Raw genomic sequence first — 25,710 nt, forward strand, 5'->3', positions numbered from 1 at the left:
TTGGGAATAAAAAACAATAAATGAAACTTTCAAATATTTAGCTTTCACTTGTTTATAAGCATTTTTGAAATGAAATGTGCAGTCATACATATAGCTTGTGTAAAATAAGATAAACTATGTTCATCTTAAACTTAAAATTTAAATTATGAAGATTCATTTATCAGTGATGCCTTGGTAAATGTGTTTTGCTTGTGTAATTGGCCAGAGCATCCCAAGTTACGTTAGCTTTTAGAGCTGCTACAGAAAGAAAAAAAAAAATATTCTTTTCATTTCTAGGAAAAGATAAAAATTAATTAAAAAAATTAAGACATCTTAAAGCTGCTTAAATTTATATAGCTAATATCGATAATCTGCAATTAGAGCAATGTTTAAACATTTTCCACTCTTGGATATGAACAATTAATTTCAAAATTAGATATTACTTGTTTTGGCTTTTTTTTACACCATTTATTTTAAAAAAATGAATTGGGGGATTATTCTGTGAAATAAATCATTTACTTCTTTTCTGACTTTTGATTCTCATGTCCTGATGCATTGTTACATTGGAAATTTGGGAGAATATTCCTCTTTACTGATTCTAATTCTTAAAGATAGATAATTTGGTAGTGGACAGTAGCATTTTTATTCTATGGAAGTGATTTATTGTCTTTTTGGCAATCATCAAACTTACTTAGAGGTTTTACTAAGATCAACTGTACCATCAAACTAGAAGACAATACTCTTGTACCTTCTGGCACTGAGAGCAGAAATCAGCCTATCAGTCAGTCTCAAATTCAAAGAAATGTTTAACACTATTTAAAACTGCCATTAGCACCAATATGTTTTAAAGGAATATTACCATGACTTTTATTTGTGCGACTAGATACAAAGTTGGAAAACATTGTCCTTTTAGGGTCAGGACTTTGAAGAGTAGAGTAATCCATCCTTGACCTGAGATCAGCAGACCATTTGTTGATAACATGTTAATTGCTCAGATTTCTGTAAAGAGATGGTGAGCTGTCTAAAGATTGTGTTTGGAGACAAGAGAGCTACTTTGAAGGGTGTGAACACTCAGATCAAGCCCACATCCCTGAGATCTTAAGGATTTGTAAGCTGTAAAAGCTGTGACAACAAAATTACCATTTCATTCTTCTTTGTATTTGTAATATAAACAAAGTCAGCAACCCCCACTAGCCTGCCACCCCTCTTCTGGTGACATTTTCATAGCCTTGAAAAGCTTGAAGCCTGAAACACAATTAATTCAATGTTTCTTTTACCATGCAAATATCTCTTGTCAGAGATAGCATCCATGAGATTAGCCAGCCCTATTGATTTAGATGCCCCAGGGTTGTTAATTGTAGCCAACTGTTGTGTCTCTATGACTTCTGAAAAGAGGTTGTGGCCATTGCAAATACATCTTAAGGAAGGAAAGGGTACCATCAGCCAAGATGTGCACCCAAGCTTTGGAGCTAGGCTAGCAAGACCCTACTCACATCCCTGTAAAGCAGACATATATTTTTGTATTTTTTATAGGTGGATACAGTGCAGACCACGAACCCCCCTGGCCACATTGAGGAATCGTGTAAAATGAATGTATGTGCTCGTAAGTGAAACACATGTAATGTTCCAACTCAGTGTGTTGGATCCTAATAGACTTGAATTGTCTTGTGTAAAAAGAAATCGATTCCCAAGGGGCAGGACCACTATCTGATTAAAATGAAGCTCTGATTTTGAAGAAAACAAAAACGGACTTAAAATAAAATCTCTGCAAAAAGGAAACAAACCATACTTGGCAAACAAACTGAAAAAAAAATCAAGCTCTCAATATGGAATAAAGGAGGGATGTGAGAGAGGTTTTGCAATCTTATCAATTACTGTGGAGAAACAGAATCATACTCAGTAGTGTGAAAAGAAGAACAGGAAATCCTTTTCCTTCAGTTTGCACTTGAATGGACTCAAGCAAAAGAGTGGAGACATATCCTGTTTCCGTTTATAGTTAATAATGTGGAGATTAGTATAGATGTGATTTCATTTGTCTTGCTTGAACTAATTGGATGCGTTATGTAGAAATCACCTGAGCCTGTGCTAGATCAACAAAGAAAATGGAAATGTATACCTCAGGACTGAATTCTGGGAAAATTAGACTGTTCAATGCTATTTAATAAGGCGTTAAGAAGAAATACTACAGCCAGTCAGGGAGAATGAGAAACTAGTGGACAGGAAAGAAAATAAAATTTAGGTCGCTCTGATACTTGTTTTGAAATATAATTTATTATGGTGTAAAAGCAGAGCATAGGTCACAGTATATCTCACAGACATTTTACACAATTTCTGATTGAATTTAGGGTAAACCACGTAAATGTTCAAGGAATGTATGGCCACTATATCAATAGGAAACTGGCCTTTAAAATTTGTGGTCTTATGCATTCGTGTATGCAGAGGAGGCCTTTTTTATTTTAAGGATGAATTGCATGCAGGAAGTACCTCTGCATTATAGTTACTTGCTCACCTGAAGATACAGTATAAAGTCTAATTTTTGTATGGGTTATGAGTGTATGTGGATGCATTTGCGTGTGTGCGCATGTAAGTGGAAGGACGTAAAATTTAACGGTTGACATTTGCACTTTGGTTTGTTACCTAGAATGTAAAGAGGTAGAGTAAATTGTCTTAAGCCATTTCATATATGTCATCATTATTAAAGATTATTATTCACAAACAAAGCTATTTTGATATAGAATGACTACAGCGAAGGCTCCCCAATTAAGTGTAATATTTATTGCCATTGGACCATTTAAATGAAGATAGTATCATTGTCTGAAAATGAAAGTAGGCACCTGTGAATATCAATTTGAAGACAGTTGTAAAAGTCCTATTATACTCTTTCAGGCTACTTCTCTCAGTGACCAGGTTGTGAATCATGGATGTTCTTATAGAAGAGATCTGGGAAATATTTGATTTTTAACTATAACTTTTTAATCTATCTATAAGTTACAGTTTTTTTCACTTCTCTTCAACCTAAATTAATAACAAGTAATCATATATTAACATAGATAAGATAATAAATACTTAAAACAGATTGACATATTTTTTGTAGTCACCATGTGCCATAATAACTTTGAAACTATTGTTCTCTGGTATTTGTATTCATTTCTCTTTATCTTGCTGATTAAGTTTATAGTAAAAATTTTTACCTCTTCTTTCTATGTGACAATCAATTGAAGTTGGTACACTATCTATACTATTACAGGGATTTTTGTCTTTATTTATGCTATTATAATAAATTATAAGTCTATAAACTATATAATTCTATTGTATTGAATATTTTTCTGTGACCAAAATAATAAAAAAATAACTGCTTTATAAGACACTATATTTCCTATTTTAATAATCTCTTAAAACATAATAGGTTGTAAAATATGCTCATGTTGCTGGTTTTTGGAATATAGTCGCCACATCTTCACAATTTGAGAGTGAAGAGCTTAGCCACTTTAGATACAGAGAGAAGGTTTGACAGAGATAATTTCGAGGGTGTGAAGAGAAAAGTGCCCTGGACTGACTCAGGAGTTTTGATGTCAAATTTTCTTCTGCCACTAAACAGCCAGACCCAGTGGATAATTTTTTGTTGTTGTTTTATGTGCTCAGATTTCTTATCTATTAAAGGATGGGTTTGGATCGTGCTGTCAATTTTTAGATCATTTTAATTCTAAACTTAAACGGTTTCAATAACTTGGAAACATTACAGCGTGACACTTAATACAGATCATATTAATACTCAATAGTGATCATTAGTATGAAGGGAATCCCATGCTGTTTTCCACTTAAATTGACCTAAAGCTGAACGCATGCGTTAAGAGCAAGGGAAAATACTAATTTACAGTTGTTACTGTTCATCCTTAGTTTGACTTAATGGAAATAAGTACTCAAGTATAAATAATCATGTTCTGGGATCAATAGGTATGTCTAAGTTAATTGAACCAAGAGGCACCCAAGTACAAAATCACTCAATTTGTAACCGAGAAGACCTTTTTGTTCTGAGCTGAGTTGAATGCATTCCCTGGCAGAATATTAAAGTGCCAGAACCAGTTTTTCTTGCTCTTTACCCCCCAAGGATTGATCAGCACATGAAGGTCTCTTTGACTTCAAAGGCATTCTAGACTTGGATCAGACTGGTTGGGTTCAGAGGAGAAGGAAACATTCGCCCCTGATGTTTACTGCTGTGGGCTCTTTCATCCTACAGTCTTCTGCTTAGGGGAAGCAACAGGCAGAGGAGTCTTGCAACTATTATAATTTTGGGATTAATGTTTAGTCACAAAATGCCTCACACAGAAAAACAGTGCTTTTATTTTAGCTTCCAGCTACTACTGTAACTGGTAAAGGTCAGAGAAACAGTATGAAGCAAAGTGAGAGCAAATACTGGATGTCAATTCTGGGAGGAGGGTGCCTACTAACTTGCAAAATGGTGTCACTTTCAAAATCATAAAGGTGGCATGGATAAACTTCAGGGATCCTTATTTAGAGAACTGGTCACACGGAAGGTTTTTTTCATTTTGGCAAAACTTCTGGTCATTTATGGAACTGACTTAGGTAATAAAATTTACTTTTGTCAGTTTATTCTTTATTATACAAGATTAGAAATTTAGATGGGAGACCGCCTACCAAGCCTCTCCCATGACCAACCCACTGTAAGTAAAAATTTCACTAAAGTATAAAAAAAATTTCAAAAATATTATTGAGGAATAAAAGACTTGCTTTTCATCTTAGCTCCAGTTATTATTTCTTTTGTATGCTATTTTTCCACTTCCTGGTTTTGATAAATATAAATTAGTTGAACTGATTTTAATATTTCTTTGATAACTATTTTTTATTATTTTTTAATTTTTAGTGTTTTAATTTTATTTTAATTCCAGTGTAGTTAAAAAACAGTGTTGTATTAGTTTCAGGTGTACAATGTAGCACTTCAACAATTCTATGTATTACTCGGTGCTCACCAAGATAAGTGTACTCTTTTTTTTTTTTTTAAAGATTTTATTTATTTGTTTGACAGAGAGAGACACAGCGAGAGAGGGAACACAGGCAGGGGGAGTGGGAGAGGGAGAAGCAGGCTTCCCAAGATAAGTGTACTCTTAATCCCCTTCACCTGTTTTCATCCAATTTATGTAGCCAAGAGTCAACTCTATGCAGACGATATAGTCATTGCCCTATTTAATATTTATATCAGCCTCATGAAGCAGATACCATTATTGTCATATCATCCATTTTACAGGTGAGGAAAATTAGGCACAGAGAGTTTGGGTAAATTTGCAAAGGTACGGAATCAGCAGGAGGTAGAGCTGGTCTCCGTGTCCTGCCACTCTGGTTTCAGAGGCTCCACTCAGCCGGTAGGTCACGGAGCTTTCATGCCAAACACTGTAAAAGATGGGGGATAGGTTCTGGAATTATTTTAGGGTACAGAGGTGGCTTCTTTTGGTTCTTTAGATCACACATCTGTTAACGCGAGTGCGGCAGATTCAACATGCATGACTTAGATGCGAAAGGCATTCCGAAGTTCTTAGTGCACAGAAGTATTGGATAAAGATGGAATCTGTGATAGAAAATCTGCTTTAAATATTGGAGACAGGGAAGAAGAAATTCTTTTCTGACTTACTTGTTTTGCAGGCTTAAAATACGTTACCACATACTATTTGCATCAAACATTATTTGAAAGTGAAGACTGCTGTGGACTGAGGCAAATAGCAACTGCATTCTTTGAACCAGGAGAGCTCACGGTCTAATGGGAATTCCAGCCACACAGGCTAATTATTACAATGCCATGTGCTAAACAAAGGACGATGTTAGTAGCTAAGAGTGCAGTGTCTGCAATCCAGGTTGCCTGGGTTCGAAACGTGGTTTATACACCTCACAAACTGACCTTTGAACAAGTAACTTGGCTCTGCCTCTGTTTCTTCAGATGTAATATAAAGTTAATAACAACATCTATGTCATGCATCGATTGTGATTTTTAAATGAGATTTAGCCAGGTAATGTGAGTATGGTGTGACAAGAACTCAATAAATGCCGACAACTGTTAATTTCCGTATAGTTGTTTTATAATTAACATATGAATAGAGTGTAGTTGTTGCTGACTGAGATGTTCCTGGGCTAAAATAAACTCAATTATCACTGTCACTAGTGAAATAAAAGGCACCTCACAGAAAAGGTAACTCCAAGTTCTCGATGTACTTCATACACTATGGCGTGAAACCCACAAAACTGTGCAGGTACAGGTTCTCCAGGGGAACTCATCAGTTCCTGGTCTGCTACAATTCAAATCTTAGAGCGCTGTGAGCTGTAATTTTGTTCAAGCATAGACAAGTGAAAGGAAGCTGTGAAAACTGAAATCAAACCTGTCACAATCCAATGATGAAAGTTTCTAAAAGGTCAAAGAACAATTTTTTGAAGGATCACTTTATCTATAATCATAAGGGAGTATGATTTTCCCCAATTATTAGTAGCTTAAAATTGTGAAACTTAAGAATGATAAATTATTTGTCAGATTATCATGAGAACTAAGGATGATGCTGATTATGATAACCAACCCACAAATAAGTAGCTGTTATTCTTTGCAAATATTTAATAAGTATCTATTATATATGATGAGGGCTTTTTTTAATAAAAATTTTATTTATTTGACAGAGAGAGAGAAATTCTATCAAAGGTGTTCTATTTGGAAGTATTTTTGCAGGGGGAGCTGCAAGCAGAGGGAGAGAGAAGCAGGCTCCCTGCTGAGCAGGGAGTCAACGGTGGGTCCTGATCCCAGGACCCTGAGATCCTGACCTGAGCCTAAGGCAGATGCTTAACTGCTTAACTGACTGAGCCACCTAGGTGCCCCGGGCTTTATTTTCAAAGCCCTTTATCAAGCAGAAAATGTGCTTTGTAATAAATACCAAAGATGAGATCTGAATGTGTGAAATATAAACAAAATAAACACTGGCTGATTTGGACTGGGTAATATTTAATGTCTGGAAAGTCAGTGGCTTTCATTTTGAACATTGTAATTGGCTAACTAAGCATACTGGAGAGGATAAAACAAATAAACTATCATTAAAAATGCTGTTTTGCTTATTAGAAACTATGTGTTGGATAAAATAAATTGAATACTAATTGTGACAGGAAAATCTAGACCTGAGGAACAGCTCTGTGTTCTTGGGAACACACAGCATTGCTTGTGAAAACATGAGGAAGTTATATTTTCATTTCACAGTTTAGCAACTGAGCATCTGGAAAGAAACAAAGTCAACTACAGATTTTTATTAGGCAATACATTTCAGTAATTTTTTACTTTTTTCATGAAAGAGTTGGCTACTCTGTATTTTTATGGTTGTTAATACAGCCATAATAAGCTACCTTATGTTTTTTTTTTTTTTTTTTTACAAATTTCTAAGGAGGAGTTAAGATTAATGTAATTAAAAATAAATACCTTCCTAGACTGTATCCTTAGATGTTAGGGGGAAAATGAACATGTCCTGTTGTAAGAAATTGGAGTTTTGAGCTCAGCCTGTTTTCTAATTGCTGCTGCCCAATTGTGTCAGTGGAAATTCTGTTCTGTCTCAATAGCAGGTGAGGGGGACCCAGGTCTCTCATCTTTCTTCATCTCTCTCTCTCTTCCTGTTAGAAGGCGGGTCTGCAAGGATTTTTTTTTTTTTTTCTCCCTTATGTGTCAGGTTCATGAAAGAAGCAGACATTTGGTATATGCATTCTAGAAAGATCAGAAACTGGCTGCCTCCTGATAATACATTTCAAGCGGATATAGTGCATTCTGACTTTATGCTGGTTGACTTTTTAAAATCCCTGCGTATTTATCACATAAAAATCTGCCCTGTTTTGAACCCCAAATTGAAGCTTGATTGTTAAAGTCATGTAATTGGAAAAAAAAATCTGTGTTAAGAAAGACACGGTTAATGTTAAGGAAACAATTTTCCCCATGGGCCTTTTAAATAAAAATTCTATGATGTCTAGTCACATAAATGCCTTACGATTCAGATGGAGAAGTTTGTGAAAATGTTTATGAGGATGACTTCCAACTAGTTCTACTTTACGAGAGGTTATATTCAAATGAATATCAAGAATCTGTAAACGCAGGATCTTTTTATCTTTCAATAAACCCTTTTCAATACTAGGAAGAAATGCAACACATATCTTATACCAAGCCTCCCTAGTAATCATGTGCTCTTGTCATCTGAGATTAACATTTGGATTAAAGAACATGATTAAAGGATTCTAAATTAGTGGTTACCAAGTTGAAATGGCACAAAAGTTAAAACAGTGTAATACAGCAAACTATTTCATGGAATATATTGCTTATACCAATTAATTAGCAGTTTAACTAGCATGATGTTTCATGATGTTTCATGATGTTTCTAAGCCATTGTAGTCCCAATGGGTCTAGTGGAGACAATGATAAAAAGAAGAAAACTTTAGGATTGTTGATGGTTATGTCACATGGCACCAGAATTAAAAATAATTTTTCATTGAGGGATGCCTGGCTGGCTCAGTAGGTAGAGCATGCAAATTTTGATCTTGGCATCATGAGCTCAAGCCCCACGATGGGGGTAGAGTTTATTTAAAAAAAAAAAAAAGAGTTTTGTTTAAATGCTTTAAAAAAATAATTCTTCATTTTAAAATAAAAGAACATTCATATGCTTTTTTTCTCCTGAACTCAGAACAAATTTTTTAAAAAGCATTTTTATGGTATGAAATACTCCCATGAATTAAAAGCATATCAAATAACTGAATGTGCAATAGCATTAAATGAACTGCATTTTAAGCAGCAAGTGACCACAAATAAATGCCTAAAGGCTTCACTTAGATAAAACAGAAGTACCTCTCACAATTTTGAGAGCAAACATAAAAGATGTGTATTAGGGTAATCATATTTTTGAATATATAATGTGATTCATAGGATTCTATTAAGGGCCATTGAAATTACTTATAAAGGATTGCATTTTGGAAAGCCACAATGGAACTCTGCCTTTGGACAGGCCTGAGCAAAAAAATATGCATCTTAGAAATAATTTATCAAGTGCATGACATGAAAGGGGCCTCTCATCCTTTCTTCCCTCCCCAGTGAGAACATATTCAGATTGTGTGTGTTTGTCTTTACTACATAAAATGGAATTTTCTGTCCAGCCAAAGACAGTCATCTGCCAACAGATTGGTTTTGCCTTTTAACAACAGCATAAAGAATGGACACAGTTGTTATGAATATCAGGCTATAAAGCACAAACAAACCTTCTGGAGGTGCTTTTCATTCTACACTGCTGACAATTCAGAACATGCGAAGAAATGAAATAATTTAAGGATCTGACTAATATCCCTAGATTTTGTCAAGCTTTCTTTCCCAATCACTGAAATCTGTTGGCTTCTTTCATGGCTATATAATTAGGCTATTCGTTTCCTTTGAGCTTGCGTACTACAGTAGGTCCAGAGGGCTCTTTTCTCCCTTCCAGAAATTGTTCTGTAGCCTCTTTTGGCAGTTAATGTATGGATGCCGTTTGGAACATTGCTGGTTATTATGTCGCTCACAGATATTTTATTGTATACAGAACTAAGTATTTATGGAAGTCTGAAGTCTCTGTTATGCAAAATCTTATAAAGAGAAAGCTGTTTAAGTTTTATTTTTTTCCCCTGACTCATTCCCTCATCTAACACATCAATTCAAATTGCTCCTTTTTCATTTTGTAGAAATTGTCTGCAAATGGAATAGAAAGCATTTACAAATTATGGAGTTATAATTGATAATATACAATCACTTGTAACTTCTACTTTCTAAAATAAGGACAAATTTGAATTTGTGATACAAAATAATTCAGTAAACATTTGTGCTAGGACAGTCACCAGAGTGTTTCCAAGATGTTCCTAAACTTCTTTTCTTTTTAGTTTCGTATTATCATAATCTTCAGGCAATCAAAAAATTGCAATTTAATTTTTGCTGTGATAGTTACCCGGTAATGATCTGATCTGAGTGATCTTTCAGTTTGAATTGTATTTACTAACAATTTGAATTGCTCTATTTTGTCCTCTATTGGATTTCCTATGAAAATATACAATTTAAAGGTATATATAATTCATAAATTAAAAGAACACCAATTACGTACTAGTCTTTGAGACCTTGAGCAACTTACTTAGCATTTCCTGTATTTAAACGAAGATGATAACAGTCTCATAGCATCATTAGGCAATGAGGATGAATTAATACACTATGTAAATTGTATGTCATAGAATAAGTTAATATATACCATGTATTACAACTGCCTGGCATAAAATGAGCCAGTATAAATAACAGTACTATTAAAGAGAGGCTCAGAAATGTGACACAGGTCACATAGCTTTTCACTAGTTGAGCAAAGATTCCAGAAGCAGTTTTAATGCAATACAGGATGGTGCCTGCCACACAGTGGGTGTCCCTAAGAGTTATTTGCCATTAAAAACAGACAAATAGGTTTTCCGGAAGTCTTATACTAATCACGAGTTAGGCTACGGTCCAAACTGCAGGTTTATCTCACTTTAAACTCTGATTTCCTTAAATCTTTACAAGAATCTAAACTTGATTTAGGACTATTTGTTGGTAGAAACTTCACAAACTTCATGAATAAGCTTTTTGTTTAGCGTGGCTCTAAAAAGATGTTTTTGGAATTATTTTAAAAAATGCAGACATGCTTATGACACATGAGAATATAATAAAAATGATCAATTATCAATTATCAATGCATACTCTGAGCTGTTTCTGTGAGTATCTCTTTGGATTTAGAAATTACTCATTAAGGGGCGCCTAGGTGAGTCAGTCAGTTAAGCATCTTGCCTTCGGCTCAGGTCATGATCCCAGGGTCCTGGGATCGAGCCCCACTTTGGGCTCCCTGCTCAGTGGGGAGTCTGCTTGTCCCTCTCTCTCTGCCCTTGCTCATGCTCTCTCTCTCTCACTCTCTCAAATAAATAAATAAATAAATAAATAAAATTTTCATTAAAACAAGCACTGGGAAATCTGTAACAGGTGTATTTATTCCTTTTCTAGTGGACTTCAGCGGGGTGTTTAGGTAAGCCCATAATCCCACCTCCACTTCCTCTTTCTCTGAACATTTGGAATTCTACTCATCCACGGTGTCAGGCTGCCTGGGGAAGCACCCTTTGCCCAGTGACACGCTCTTCTCAGTTATTGCCATGTCCTTTGGGTTGCCATTCGGTTTGTTTAACTGTGAAGTTTGGGAATGCCTTATTTCAGTTTTCCTCAAATATTTTGCTGCAATTTTTTTCTATTAGCTTGTTTTAAGAGCGATGTTACCGGCGGATCTTTAAATTGAGTACTTTTCATGTAGGTGGTTTGTAAGGTCCACCACTGTCCTCCAGTAGTTGCCATTACTTATTGTTTAGTTGAATTTGAAATTGATATGCCATAATGACTGTTATCAGAAGTTATTCCACTCACTGTGCCATCTAGCAATATTGGATCATAACAATTCGTGTTAAAAAAAAGAGAGAGAGAGTGAGAGTCTCTCTCTTTCTCTCTCTTTGTGCTGCTGGTAACTGTTCAAGACTATGAGATAAAATAGTCATGGTTAGGCATGGAAAGTGTAGTGGAACTGCTATAAATGTTTGTGTAGAAATTACGTACAGTAGATTGAGATATTACATTGGAGGCTGAAGTATTGTGTACATTGCTGCCCAAAGTCTTGCAAGGACAGAACAACTCATTGCTTCTTAGGCCATGCTCAGGAATGCTTAGTGCCTATTAATTTCTAAGAAATAAATTGCAGATTCCTTAATTGAGATTTATATTGCTCCGACTCTATTCCTTCTCTCCCATTTTTACCTTCCATTCTTCCTTTTCCGTGAACTCTACATTCCAGTTAAGCCTGGTGATTTTCAAGGGACTTTATTTGCCCTGCTCTGCACTTTTCCTACCAGTTTATTTTCACCTATACTACCACCTCCTCCAGCAATTCTCTTTCCAATTTTACATGAGTGATTCCCACCTTCCCTCTTTTCCTGGTTGCTAAGTTGTTAGTGTTAATTTTAAGCCACTTTATCTGTGTGACTTTTATGCTACCTGAATCTTCCTATCTCTAATGATGGAATATTTTGTGCATGTAAGTGTATATGCATATTATTTCTTTCCTACACTATAATCTCTTCATTGGGAAGGTCCTAGTCTGATTCATATTGATTGTCTCCTTCCAGTTTTTAGCAAAGTGCCTTGCTTATAGGAGATTAACAGATGCTTGATTGAATTCACTTGATGCTATAAATGGGAATTTATGTGATTCTAAGGCATTCAATAAAGTGTATAAATATTAGTCATTCAATAAAGACTAATTGAGTTCCTACACTAGATTAGGCAGTGGGGGTATTGCATTCCTACAAAATATCAAATGCTGGGTAACACAGATAAGGTGATATACACATAGTTATGTACGTATGTATATCATGAACCACATGAACTCTGTTAGAGCTCACATTCCACTGTGTTACTCAGGACCTACTCTATTGCAGGAACTCTATTGTTAGTAAGATAAATATCTGTTTTCCAGATGTGAGAACCACATAGTACCAAAAGAAAGGCATGTCCTGGGCGCCTGGGTGCCTCAGTAGGTTAAGCGACTACCTTCGGCTCAGGTCATGATCCTGGAGTCCTAGGATCGAGTCCCACATCGGGATCCCTGCTCAGCAGGGAGTCTGCTTCTCCCTCTGACCCTCTTCCCTCTTGTGCTCTCTGTCTCTCATTCTCTCTCTCTCTCTCAAATAAATAAATAAAATCTTAAAAAAAAAAAAAAAAAGGAAGGCATGTCCTCTGGTGGACAAGTGGGTGCCAGGGCAGGATGGTATAGAAGAAGGCCGGAAAATAAATCAAAATATATAAGGCATTAGAATCACGTTATGGAGATACAACCTGATGCTGGGAGAAATGGGAGCCAGACAGCAGAGGCCTTTAAAGACTGGGGAGTGGAGACCTTGATTTGTTAGGGGAGTAACTTTCAAAGCAGTGGGAAGGAAGCACCAGAAAGGGAAGAGAAAAATAACCCTAAAGGGATTTGGGTTGCACTTTAATTGAAACGTATTTCTCGGAGACTGGGAATGCTGTGCCATTAGTTGTCACACTTTATGTGGACCATGAAGTCGTAGAGACAACTGCTCTCTTTGGTCATTTCTTGGCACTGGTAGAGAACTCTGCCCTAGAGACTTATTTCTTTAGTAGAGGAATGAGTATAATTAATACCAAAAGAACTACATTTTAATGCATGGTTTCTAAAATCAATATACACAAAACCATTCTTGGAACATGGAGCTCAGTTCAACTTGAACTGTTTACCTGTGACAATATGGCAAGACTGTATGATGTTTCTGGGATAGATACAAAGCATGATTTTAACATAAAATTCCTTTTCTCTGATACTGTGAAAAGAGACTTTCCTTGATGTTAAGCTATGATCTCAAATGAAGTCATGCTTTGGGGGCTATCTTGAGGCTGAAGACTGAAGAATCATCACTCATCAAATCCATGGAATCCATTTTTACCTCTATCATTGACGGAACTCACTGCCCAAGCTCTAAGCTGATTTTTATTTCAGACCTTATCCAGAAGTATTTTTATTTTTATATATATTTTAAATTTTGCAGCATATTATTAAAGTATTTTCAGTGATTTCTGTTTGCTTCTTGTGCTTCGTGGTTTTAAAAAAGGATTTATGCCATAAATAGAGCAGATATGGTTTTCACAGTCCTGTAGTTTATGGGATTTGCTGTTTTCTTTTGAAAAAAAAATCCATAGGACTTCATTTGTAGTAAGACAGTTCTGGCAGTTCCATGACAGTGAAATTTTAAGGATCATCAATATTGAAGGGCACAGGCTGTGGAGTTACTCTCTCTCTCTCTCTCTCTCTCTATTTTTTCTCCTTTAATTCCAATTAAAAGATATTCTATTAGACTAGATGCTTTCTGCCTGGATGTTTTCTGTCTGATCTTTGACTTGCAATCAAAGAAAGTCAGATTCCTTCTGTTAGAGCTGAAAGGGCCCATAGCCTGCCAGGGGTTATGTAGTGTTTAAAGAATTTAGAATCCCTGGTCTATGAATAATGATTAATATGTGGTACTTGTATTGTTAAATCTTTCAAGAAAAGTGTCTTGTAAAGTTATTTTGTGCTGCTGAAGCCATTGTTAATAGTCCACATAATGTAGAGGTTGCACATACCATATGTATGCAAAGTATTGCACCCACGATTTTATATATAAATAGCCACATTCATAATACACAATTTTCAAAATACCTATTTTATGCTTTATCATGAAATTTATGTAAAATCTGCTATAAATCATATTCAGTATACCTTATCATATAATTTTTTACAAGAGATTGTATTTTTGTTTGAAATTTTTATTGTTTTTGATAGGTTTCACAAGGGATGCCATCATACCTTTAATGTTGCTGTTACCTATGGTGTGACAATTTAAAATTTTCTAGCTAATATCAGTATGAAAGGGTACAACCTCTGATATGACATATTGTCAGAATATCTTTTCAATGGATATAATTTAGGATTTTCTCAATGCTCGGTTTGCAAATTCAGAATATAACCTTAACTGATATCATTGGTAATATTTATCAGGAATACTAATGTCTGTGTTCACTCACGTACTGACTGGCTGAAAACGTTAACCAATGGAGTATAAAGGTATAAAAGTGTTAGATTATTTTTGAGGCACACATATTATCTATCTATCTAGATATCTACCTATATAAAATATTTTTAAATATATATTTCCTTCACATACACCTTCCATATATTCAAATATGCATATATATATATATATATATATATATATATTTCAGAATGTATTTTTCTATTCTGAAGCTCACCAGAGGGAAACAATTACTTGATAATAATTATTGAATACATGCTTTAGCCCAGAAATTGTGCTTGAGGCTGAGAATGTAAATATGGGAAAGACACTATCTGTGTTTTCAACAAACCAAGAAAGTCAAATGTGTTGTAAGTGCTATAGGACGACAAAGTGAAGACATTTGGGAAATGTTTCATGACAACAACTTTTTAGTTGAACCTTGTAATAGTTAATAGTTCACTTACACTAAGAAGGGAAGAAAGACATTTCAAATGGAGAAAATATCATGAGCAAAGTAATGAAAACATCAAAATTCTTTGTATATTTGGTAAAAGTCACATAATCCAGTGTGGTTAGAGTGTAGGAAACATGGGATGGATGACTCAATATGAACTGGAAACAGCAAATTGATTCAGCTCAAGAAGAGCCTTGAATTTTATGTCTAGCTGTTTGGGTTCATACTGTAAGTATTCAAAGTCACTGAAAGTTTTTGAGCAAGAGTATAACACAGTAAGTGTTTCAGAATGATGGCTCTGCTGGTGGAATGGAGGGCAGTTTATAGTAAAAATGCTAGAGAAAAGGAGACTGATCAGGAAACTAGTACAGTCTGATAAAGCCTCATTATGTGATTCTGACGCACGCTATGGAGACAGATAAAGATGTGTATGGACAGACGGATGTAAAATATTTGGTACATGATTGGAGGCTGGAGAAGAAAGGAGAGAGAAAATAGGAATGGAAAATAAGTTTTTTTTTCATATTTTCATTTTGAACATTTTCATTGAAAAGTGGAATTTGGGGGGAAAAGTGTAATTTGAAATGCAGGAGAGTAAGATTGGGAAGGGAAAGAATTAAGAGTTCATGTACGTTTAGTGACAGGTGACTCCGTACAAGTATATAAGTTCCCTGGGGAATATAGACAGAGTGAAAATGGGAGGAGGCAAAGGGCCAGTCTTGATGAGCCATAGTGAGGATAACACAAAGGAGAACTGAAGTAAATGTGTAATCTGGAGAAATTGTGTGATGAAAAGCAAAGACGGAAAATGTTTCAGTAAGAGTGGAGTAGACATACTAATAGTAACGATATCAAGAGCTATAATGATAGCAAGAATTGACTTACCTGTTACTAGGCACTAGATTCTACACTAAAAATGTTACACAGATTAGCTCATTTAGTACTAATGACACAATTTGTTTTCATGCAATAGAAACCAAATTTATAATAATATTTTAAACCAAAGATAGCTTTGGGGACAACGAGCTGGAGCTCACAAGGTACTAGTGGAAGATAAAGGAACATGCTCGGGAAAAAGAAAAGTCTATTCCAGCTCCAGAGGGTGGAGGTAAATTCAGGTGTTAGTAGGAATTGATAAACTCTCTCTTTCAGATACTACTAGAATGACTTAAAGCCAATTATGTTAATGTAGTTCATCACTATGCTTACTTTTCAGACTCCAAAGAGGGAATGCCAACATGTTCTTTTGGGGTGAATTATCAACCTTTTGGTTAAGGAAAGACAACACACTTTGAATCATAGTCTTACCAGACAGAATTCAGTAGGTGAAAAGTAATTTGCTCAAAGGAAACCTGGCTGTCCTTAAAAGTGACCCATGCATCCCCAATTTAAATGTGAAGGAGCTTAATCTTAGAGAAGTTAAATGCCTTGCTCAAATTTAAGCAGTTAGTAAGTGAGGGAATTGATATTAAAGCTAAACTCCCAGCATTCAAAACAACATAACTGAAGAGTGAGAAAAGACTCCTTTATGCAGCATTTCTAATAGATTCATCAGCATGGTGGCCAGTTACGAGTACATCAGCTTTCATGGAAATAGTTGAAAGTAAGCAGAACCATTGAACACAAGGTATTTTGCCAACAATTTTGCAGGAGAGAAAGGAAACAGCAGTTTGGTGGTGGAAGAAATGAGGAAAGATCTTTTTTACAAAATAGGGAAATTTAGGTGGGTTTATAGGTTGAAAGAAAGAGGTTTAGAGGCTGAACAGAAAACATTGACGAAATAAGATCCTGTCAGAGGCAGGAAGGAGTGGGATCAAAAGCTCAAATGGATAAAATAATGAGGATTCTTCTGAGTTGCAAAATGAAGTTCCAGTGAGTGAAGATACAGGCAAATTTGGAGAAGTAGAGGAGGGAAGCTGAAGGGGGTTCACCCCTGATGGCCATAATCTTCTCAGCAGTAGGAGGAGAAATAGTGTGTTGAGGTTGAGGGGAGTGAGGCTGAGAAGGGGGCATCCGAGGAGGGTGTGGTGGGAACAGCTGCTCTGTGGAATGGGGAGACCAGCCAAGTAGGAGTGAGTAACAGGGCTGCTCAGCGCAGAGAGTTCAGCTGACATTGGAAATCATAAATCTGTAGCAGAGTCAATCAGCGTGGTTATTCAATTTTCTCAGTAACTCTTGGCAGTCCAGGAGGAGGAGGAGAGCAAACAGATGGTGGTATGATTTGGTAATGGGATTGGCAAGGCAGCTGTGAGAGGAGGTCAAAGAAGGGAAGAATCAATTGCACCCGTGAAAGTATGGTGTCGGGGTGGGGGCAGGCGTCAAGCCAGGAAGAATTGGAGACTGCTAGAAAATGGAGAGGCAAAGCAGTGGAGGGCATCAGCTTTTGAAGCCTAAGAAGAGCTTCTGTGGGCGTGAGCGAGTAGGACAGGGGATTAGAGGAGAGAATTTCACAATTATGCATATTAGAGTAGAACACTTTTTGTTTAGAAAAGTCCATTTTGTATCTGTGGGTGTGGGTTGTCAAAGCTGAGCAGAAAGGATTGTCACTAGAATATAGGGGAAAAAAGAATTTTGAAGCTAAATAGTTGAGTGAGTCATCCAAATTATCTAGCATAGTGACAAGTGATAGAAGGAGAAAACAACAACAACAACAAGCCAGTCGCCAAATTAATCAAGTGAATTGATGAAATACTTGTAGATGACAAGATTTAGGGAGAGTTAAAGACAGTTTGATTGTTGGGGCTTTGTATATGTAGGACTTACTGAACTAAAATAATAGAACAATGTCCCGGAACGAGAGGGGAAGTCCAAGGGAATGCCCCTCTTCCTTTTTTGCCCTGAGATAGGAAGATGATTACTGTTTTCAAGTGTTCTAGTATGTGGTGAAATCTAGGTGAATAAAACTTAAAACTCACTGCAAGCAATTCCCATTCTCAGACACTTAATTTGCATTTACCCTAAGATATGTTCTAGTAGATAAATTTCTTTTTCTTCACTAGGTCATACTAATTTTCATTTAAGCATGTGGTTATAACATATCTTAAACACAAGGAACCCAAATAACCACACACACATACACACACATCTTCCTGACTTAGCTACCACCTCCAGTTACTGCCTTGTGTTTCCGATCTCCTTCACCCAAACTTGTCAGAGTGTTGCCCATATGGTCATCCCCCACTTACTCACATAGGAACGTTTTTAAAATCCACTCTATGGGACTTCAGTCCTTTCCATTCCACCTACATGGCTCTATCAGGGTCATCAGAATTCGTTATGCTGAATCCAGTGGTCAGTTCTGTCTCCCTGTCTAAATCTTGGCATTTGGACAGTTGTTCACTCCCTCTCCCTTGATTACTTCATATCACTGTATTCACTCGGTTGTCCTCTTGCTGACTATGTCTTCTTAGTGTTCCATGCTGCTTCGACTAGATGTCTAAATCAGGCAGTACTCCTGGATTTTGTTTACGTATGTCACCATCTCAAACGTCCCACTGGGATCCGTACTCAGCACAGCTACCTAGTTGGCTTTTCCACAGGTAAAGACAGGAGTACACAGTGGTTTTGCAGTAGCTTCTGGCACCAGATTCTGCTTGGCTGACTAGAGCAAGTTTCTCCATACTTTTGTTTTCTTATGTCTAAAATGAGAATAATAATAAAAACTACTTCCCAGGGTACTTGGGAGGATTAAATAAGTAAAGAATATAAATTAAAATAATATATATGCATTTAGAAAAGTACTTGGCTCATGGGCGCCTGGGTGGCTCAGTTGGTTAAGCGACTGCCTTCGGCTCAGGTCATGATCCTGGAGTCCCTGGATCGAGTCCCGCATCGGGTTCCCTGCTCGGCAGGGAGTCTGCTTCTCCCTCTGACCCTCTTCCCTCTCGTGCTCTCTATTTCTCATTCTCACTCTCTCAAAATAAATAATAAATAAATCTTAAAAAAAAAAAAAAAAAAAAAAAGAAAAGTACTTGGCTCAGAATAAGTGCTCATCCAATGCTAGTTATTAATGTTATGACAAACATAACAGATCAAAGGCAGAACCATTGCGTTTTCCCTCAAATACCTTAATTTGCTCTCTTTGTAAATCTTTCTGAGTGAATAATACTGATATCCACTCACTTTGTTCAGGGTAAAAAAAAAAAAAAAAAGAGAGAGATCATCTTTTGCTCTTTTCCCTTTATAATGCCACCCCAATCCATCAGTAGTTTCTATTACCTCAAAAATCTATACCAAACGTTACCCTATTTCACCACCTCATCTTCTGAACTGTAGCTCAAGCCACCAACATCTGTGTCTCTGATTCTCCTGGAATGATCACAATACAGTTTCCTATGGAGTGATCCTTCTAAAGTGTCAATGCAAATATATCTTTCCACTATTTAAAATTCTCCAGTGGATTTTCATTGCAAGGAGAATAAAATCCAACCTCCCGAAGCGTTCTGCAAGCATGCCCTGGTTGGGAACCAGTGCGCCGCGGAGACTCCCAACTCTTCCACAGTCAACAAAACCACTCGGACCTTTTCTTCTGTCACTCAAACAGGCCAAAAGAATTCCCCTGTCAAATCCGTTCAATGGGAAATTAGGCTTTCAAAATGTAATCTGAAAGCATAAATATTATATATCTGGATTCTGGTTGCTTCTTTAAAAATCTGATGAAGCATAGTGTTCTGACTCAATATTACATTCCCAGACCTAACCCAGCACATATTGTCAGTCTTCATCGATTTGTGAAAAAAGGAGATTTGGTGATTCCTGGCATGTTTTCGAAATTCCAATGGAGAGAAGCTTTCTGATTTTGAATATTTTGTGAATTCCAAAGTGAGATCCTGATTAGAGCCTGAATTTTTTGGAGACTTGCAAGCAAGAGAGGTCTCAACCCAGGTTCCTTTTTTTCCAAAAGGACAAAAACTTATGCGGTGGCAGTGGGATCTCTGGGGAGCCTACAGTGATATGGGCGGCTGCTTTTCTCAGCTGGTGTGGGAGGAAGAGGTGGGCAGGCACGGAGGCACGTCTCTGTGTTGGTGTCTTCAGAAGATGAGTGAGCTCCAAACATATACAAAAGCTGTGGAATGGTTCGAAGAAATGCCAGTACTGACAAAATAAGCAAACATATAGAGAAGGGGTTAAATGCAACTATCAATTATTGATTGGAGAGAGAAAGAGTATAATTGACAGATTCCAAATATCACAAAAGTCACTCTAAATTGTATTCTCTGGTCTAAAATATTCAGTAGTTTTTTTTTTTTTTTTTTTTTTACTTGTTAAGATGTTTGAATAATAACTGTTTTCTCCTTCTTTATTGACAAGTAAAGCAGAAAGTTTTTTCAGGGTATCCTGTTGGAGTCTCTCTCTCTTTCTTATTTTTTCCCCTTCAGGATAACTTAGGCACAATTCCTAAAAGAACACCAGTTGGTCGATTTCCATTTGGCATCCTTCCCCTCTTATTTTCACTGAAAAATGTGGAGTCTAGTTTTTAATGCTATTTCTGACTAAATTCAAGCTTTCAGTTCAACACCCATCCTCCCCCTGTTTTTCATATAAGCAGGTACCTCTTTTTGTGGGAAAAATAAACATAACTCTGGACTCTAACTGGGTAGAAGCAGATAAAAGAACAAATTGTAGAAATATGGGCTCACTAATTTCTAGTAATCTTTTGTAGGCTTTGGAGTACAAATGTGTCATGTGAAAAGTTCCGTCTGTGCAGAAGAAATTGAGTGTTTTACACTCAGATAATTAGAAAATTGTCAAGACATATGTTGCTTTTTACAAACGTTTTTGTATTTATTGTTTTGCAGATGATACCAAAAATTATCATAGTGCTGAATTATGAAAAACCTCTCTACTTAGAGGTCTTCATCAATGACTAATTGCTACTATTTGTAACCACTTTAAAAGCAAATAAAGCACCCATCTGGTAATTCTATTAATGGTTTCTATATTAAATGGCTATTGGTCCTCAAAAAGAAAATATGCAATTATGAAATATTCATATTCGACTCACTATTGAAAAGCTTACAAATGTATCTGGAAAAAATAGAGTTTATCATTTCTTTTCTCATTCCCTATTAAGCCTCTAACCTTTTAAAAAAACAAATTGGATTAATGATGTAGCTACATATACTCAACAAAATGGAAAATTAAAGGAATTATCTAAACAAATTAAGACAAAAAAAGGAATGTTCAAAATTAATAATTTGGGTACCAGTATCAGCTTCCCTCCCGCCTCCAATTCTCTGTGTTGCCACCATAGAACTCATAGGCCTTGAACACCCAGGTGTCTGCACTGAAAAGAGGGAAAGGGAAATGCTAGTTCTGATCCTGCTATTTTGAAACTCTGACTTGGAGCAAAAAATTCTTGCAATTCACTGAGACTTCGTTTTTGCGGTGATCAAGTGGGAAGAATCTCTCTGCTAGTCTTCATTCTTTTAAACTTTAAAAAAAATTTTGAACTAAAACAGTTGACCGTTTTATCTTCACATTTCACAATACAAAGGGAATTTGCATTTTTTTTTTTTTTTTTGGTCCTACTAACTCCCCTGCAAAAACTATTCTCTCTGATAGGAAGGGGGAGCAAGTCTTCCTTGTCTTGTCGTTAGAAAATACCCAAGGTCATTAACACCAGGATCTCCTGGGGAAGTAGAACATGTAATATAAAATGGATATAGGGGTGCCTGGGTGGCTCAGTCGGTTAAGTGTCTGCCTTCAGCTCAGGTCATGATCCTGGGGTCCTGGGATGGAGTCCCCAGTGGGGCTCCTTGCCCAGCAAGGAGTTTGCTTTTCCCTCTCCCTCTGTCTCTCCCCCATCTTGTGCTCTCTTTTGCTCTCTCTTGCTCTCAAATAAATAAATAAAATCTTTAAAAAAATGGATATAAAGAGGTTCCCGTCTCTCTTTTTCTGTCTGGTTGAGTCACTCCTGGCCAGGTGGGCACCATCATGGGACAGGCGAGAGGTCTCATCACTGGGGGCCTCGGCATCATTGACATGTGGACTCCCATAGGTGGCCTCATTCCAGGAGCTGGTCCCACTGGCATCATCCCAGGAGGAGGAGGGCTTATCACTGGCACCATGGGAAGACCCCCTCATATAGGGTGCTGGCATCGTATCAGCGCGAGGAGGACCCAAGAGACTGGGGGGTGGGGGGTGTAGGATCATTGCCCCTGCAAGAGGAGGAGCAGTGATGGAGTAGGAGATATCTTTTCTTGTCGAAATGCAGTGGTTTTGTCAATTAGGCTCTGCTCCTGCTCTTCCACCCGCTCCTGATATTAGTCTTCCGCATTCTCTTTGTGTTTCCTGGAGAGTCAACGGGTGAGGTATGTGATGCCATAGTCACCATACAATTGAGGCATCTTGCTCTGCAGGCCACTGGCTACTCGGTCCCACGTTGCCCGGAAATGCCCTCTCCGCTCATCTTTAGTGCTGAAATGAAGAATTAAAGAAATGAAAAATGTGAACCTGTTTTGTAAAAGTCCCTCCCTTACAGAAGGAAGAGATGGTTATCACACGCAGGCTTCTGAAATAGGACAATCTTTATCGTCCACCTAGCCTGAAATATCTTCTTACTGAAGAGGAAGAAGGTGTAGAACTGCTCCAGCTCTGCTTTATTCTGAGCTCTGGTCCCTTGGAGGTTTGTGAATATTCACTAATTTCACACCTCCTGCTGCACAGAGGGGGGCGGGGGAGGTGCTTTTGTATGGACCCATACGGAGAAACCAATTCTCCTGCTTGCCTCTCTGCCTTTGATCCCCCAGTGACCCTCTCCACAGAGGCAGAGTGGATGGATCTGGTTTACATTATATATAAGGCGTACTGTGCCCCTGGCTCTAATGTTCTAGCACCTTTTCTGATTCCGCGATGCCATCTCACGCCTCTTTGCCTTTGTACATGCCTGGAACACAAATTCTCTTTTCCGTTGTTCTTCAGTATGTAGTTCAAGTCTGTATGGTAGGATTGTGGGTGACATTTTTTTTTTCTTCTTTATACTTTGCCTTTTTAGTTCTCTTTCTATGACTTTTATAGTTAGATATGTCATTTGATGATTTTATTAACAAAATCCTGAAGTTCCTCACTTGCAACCTGAATCAGAGTTAGGAGCCCCTCACTTCGTTTCTCTGGTATAAATGTTCACCTCTCCTAATAATCATGTAAATGCAATACCAGGGATTGCTTGTCTCACTAGACTGAGATCTGCAGTAACATTTCGTTCTTCATACCTGCTACAGTATCTGTAACAGACGTTTATTAGATATCAGTTGAATGAATGAGTATACAAATAGTTTATGTATGTAGTTTATTTTATTTTTAAAGATTTATTTATTTATTTGAAAGAGAGAGTGACAGAGCAAGCGCATGAGTAGAGGGAAGGGCAGAGGGAGAGGGAGAGAATCTCAAGCAGACTGTCCACTGATAGCAGAGCCCATCGGGGGGCTCGATCTCACGACCCTGAGATCATGACCTGAGCCAAAACCAAGAGTCGGATACTCAACCGACTGAACCACCAAGGAACCCCTGTAGTTTATTTTAAAGTAGTAAGTAGATATAGGACAATATTAAATAGCTAGTAATTAATTAGATCTGCAGTTACTATTATATCCCACATACAAGTTCTTAGTTTCTTTTTGTGCTTTTATACTCATTGGAAATATATGATAAAAACAAATTTTATTATTATAACAAATACATAAATGTATAATAAATAATTGATGCAAGCTCTTGTAAATTATAATTTGCAAGACAACTTCTCATTCTGTCATTTCTTTTTTGTATTTTCATCTTGAGACTTATGGCTAAACCTTAGCAGTCAAGATAAAGGCACTATGGCGATATAAGGGCATGACTCATAAAATCCCATGGTGACTCTTTGAAATAGATTACTGCTAGGGATAATTTCTAGCTGTTCGGCCATTTCAAGTCAAATCTGAGGTTGGGACAACTGAATACATTTGAATGACAATCAGAAGCTTCACACATTCCCCTCAATGGGAAGGATGCTGTACCCTCTACTTGAAAGAATATTTCTTTCAGAGTGACAATCAATGGCCTCTGGTATGAGCTGGCAAAGATAAGCACAATTTCATTCAGTTTGAATCAATGGATATTTACTATATACCAAATAACTTATGAGTCTGTAGATATACAAAAGTACATAAGACCTCGGCCTTTTCTTTGAGGAACTTACAAGTTTTAGGGAGGTATTAGGGTGGTAAAACATAATCAATTACCTATTAAGAAAGGGTGAAATATTGACGAGCAACATTCAAAATCATTTCTTAGGGGCTGCTCTTTGCTTGGCACAGGGATGTGTATTAATAAAATGCTTTGGGGATAACATAGCATAGAATCTTTAACTGGCATGGCGGGGGACACTGAGGTAGAGTCGTCTTTCCTTGGGCATGGTAGGTAAATACTTTGGACCCACAATACTTTTAGGAACCCATGCCAGTGTTTTAATTTCTTTTAAAATCAGAAGAACAACAAGGACCTTTTAGGTCAGATAAAATGTTTTAATATGCAATATTAACATATTCATCTTTATATCAACAGAATCATAATATAAAATTTGTAAGATTTTCTAATGATGAAAGTGTTCCTCAGAGACAAAAGAGCCTCGGGTCCATGAAAGTCACGATGTGGCTCTCTCTGGAGGCAACTGGAAGCCAGAGGGAGTCAGGAAAAGATTTAGAGCACTTGTAGTGGGCCTTGAAATAATAGTACCATTTCATTAGGTAGAGGACAGGGGAAAGATTAGATAAAGCCAAGGCCCAGGCTTGCAAAAGAGTAGAGTGAAATAATTCAGAGGTGCACAAATCATGTCCCCTGATTAAAGTTTTCAGTTCAGTGACAGAGGCAAGTATATGCAAAAGACAAGTTATATAAGAGATGATACGTGCCTATTCCAAGAATGGGGAATAAGACACCTGCTTCTGAATCTTTAAGATTTCTGAGAATTAAAGCTTTAGAACTAGATGGTTTAAACAAATACAACTTACTGTTATAAAATTCTTGATTTCTGGTCCATGACATCTGTTTGGGAGTAGGGTGGACTTTGAGACTGTCTTCAAGTCCTAACGTCTTTACTTATCATGGCCTATGAATTTATCACTCTTTGTTTTATCATTCTCCATGTATATTTTGGGAATATTACCAACAATATAACATCTCAAAATTACATTTAAAATAATGAAATCACCTTTCCCTCAGAAATTCACGTAGGATTGCTTGAACACTCTAGTCAAAATATGAATTCTTATGTATATTGGGTACAAGTGTTTACTAATAAGTCAATAAAGTTTCTAGGGCAAATTCAACATCCAAATTCAACAAGTGAGTCATATCATGATTCATACTGGTGAATTCTGTTAAACTATTTTCAAAATTTTAGAGCATAAAGTAAAATTTCAGTCTAGCATAAACTGTTGTTTTTATTCCATTCAAGCTTTAATCAATTCCTTGAAGGGCATGTTCTCCCCTCATTTTCTAAACCCTATTCTCTTTTCTTTCCCATCTCATGTAATGGAGGGAAAACATTATTCATCTAATTTACTTTGAGAGAATAACATTAAGGCTACTTACATTTTTCTAATTATCATAAAAGTGAATAGTAGGTGAGCTGATGAATTTCATTTTTC

General features: G+C 36.8%; 1 protein-coding gene across 5 annotated transcripts in view; it reads left to right on the plus strand.

Moving 5' to 3' along the window:
• The window catches only part of PCDH7 (protocadherin 7), a 414,159-nt gene that overhangs the window by 61,897 nt on the left and 326,552 nt on the right, over window positions 1-25,710 (plus strand). Inside the window, exon 2 of one of the 5 annotated variants that reach the window (XM_027598710.2) lies at window positions 1,513-1,572. The exons of the other annotated variants lie outside the window; for them this stretch is intronic. Coding sequence (XP_027454511.1) covers window positions 1,513-1,572 — 60 coding nt within the window. The remainder of the gene's footprint in view (window positions 1-1,512; window positions 1,573-25,710) is intronic. 5 annotated transcript variants of the gene reach the window in all.

The sequence above is a fragment of the Zalophus californianus genome, chromosome 2 (genome assembly GCF_009762305.2).
Source record: "Zalophus californianus isolate mZalCal1 chromosome 2, mZalCal1.pri.v2, whole genome shotgun sequence".
Classification (NCBI taxonomy): domain Eukaryota; kingdom Metazoa; phylum Chordata; class Mammalia; order Carnivora; family Otariidae; genus Zalophus; species Zalophus californianus.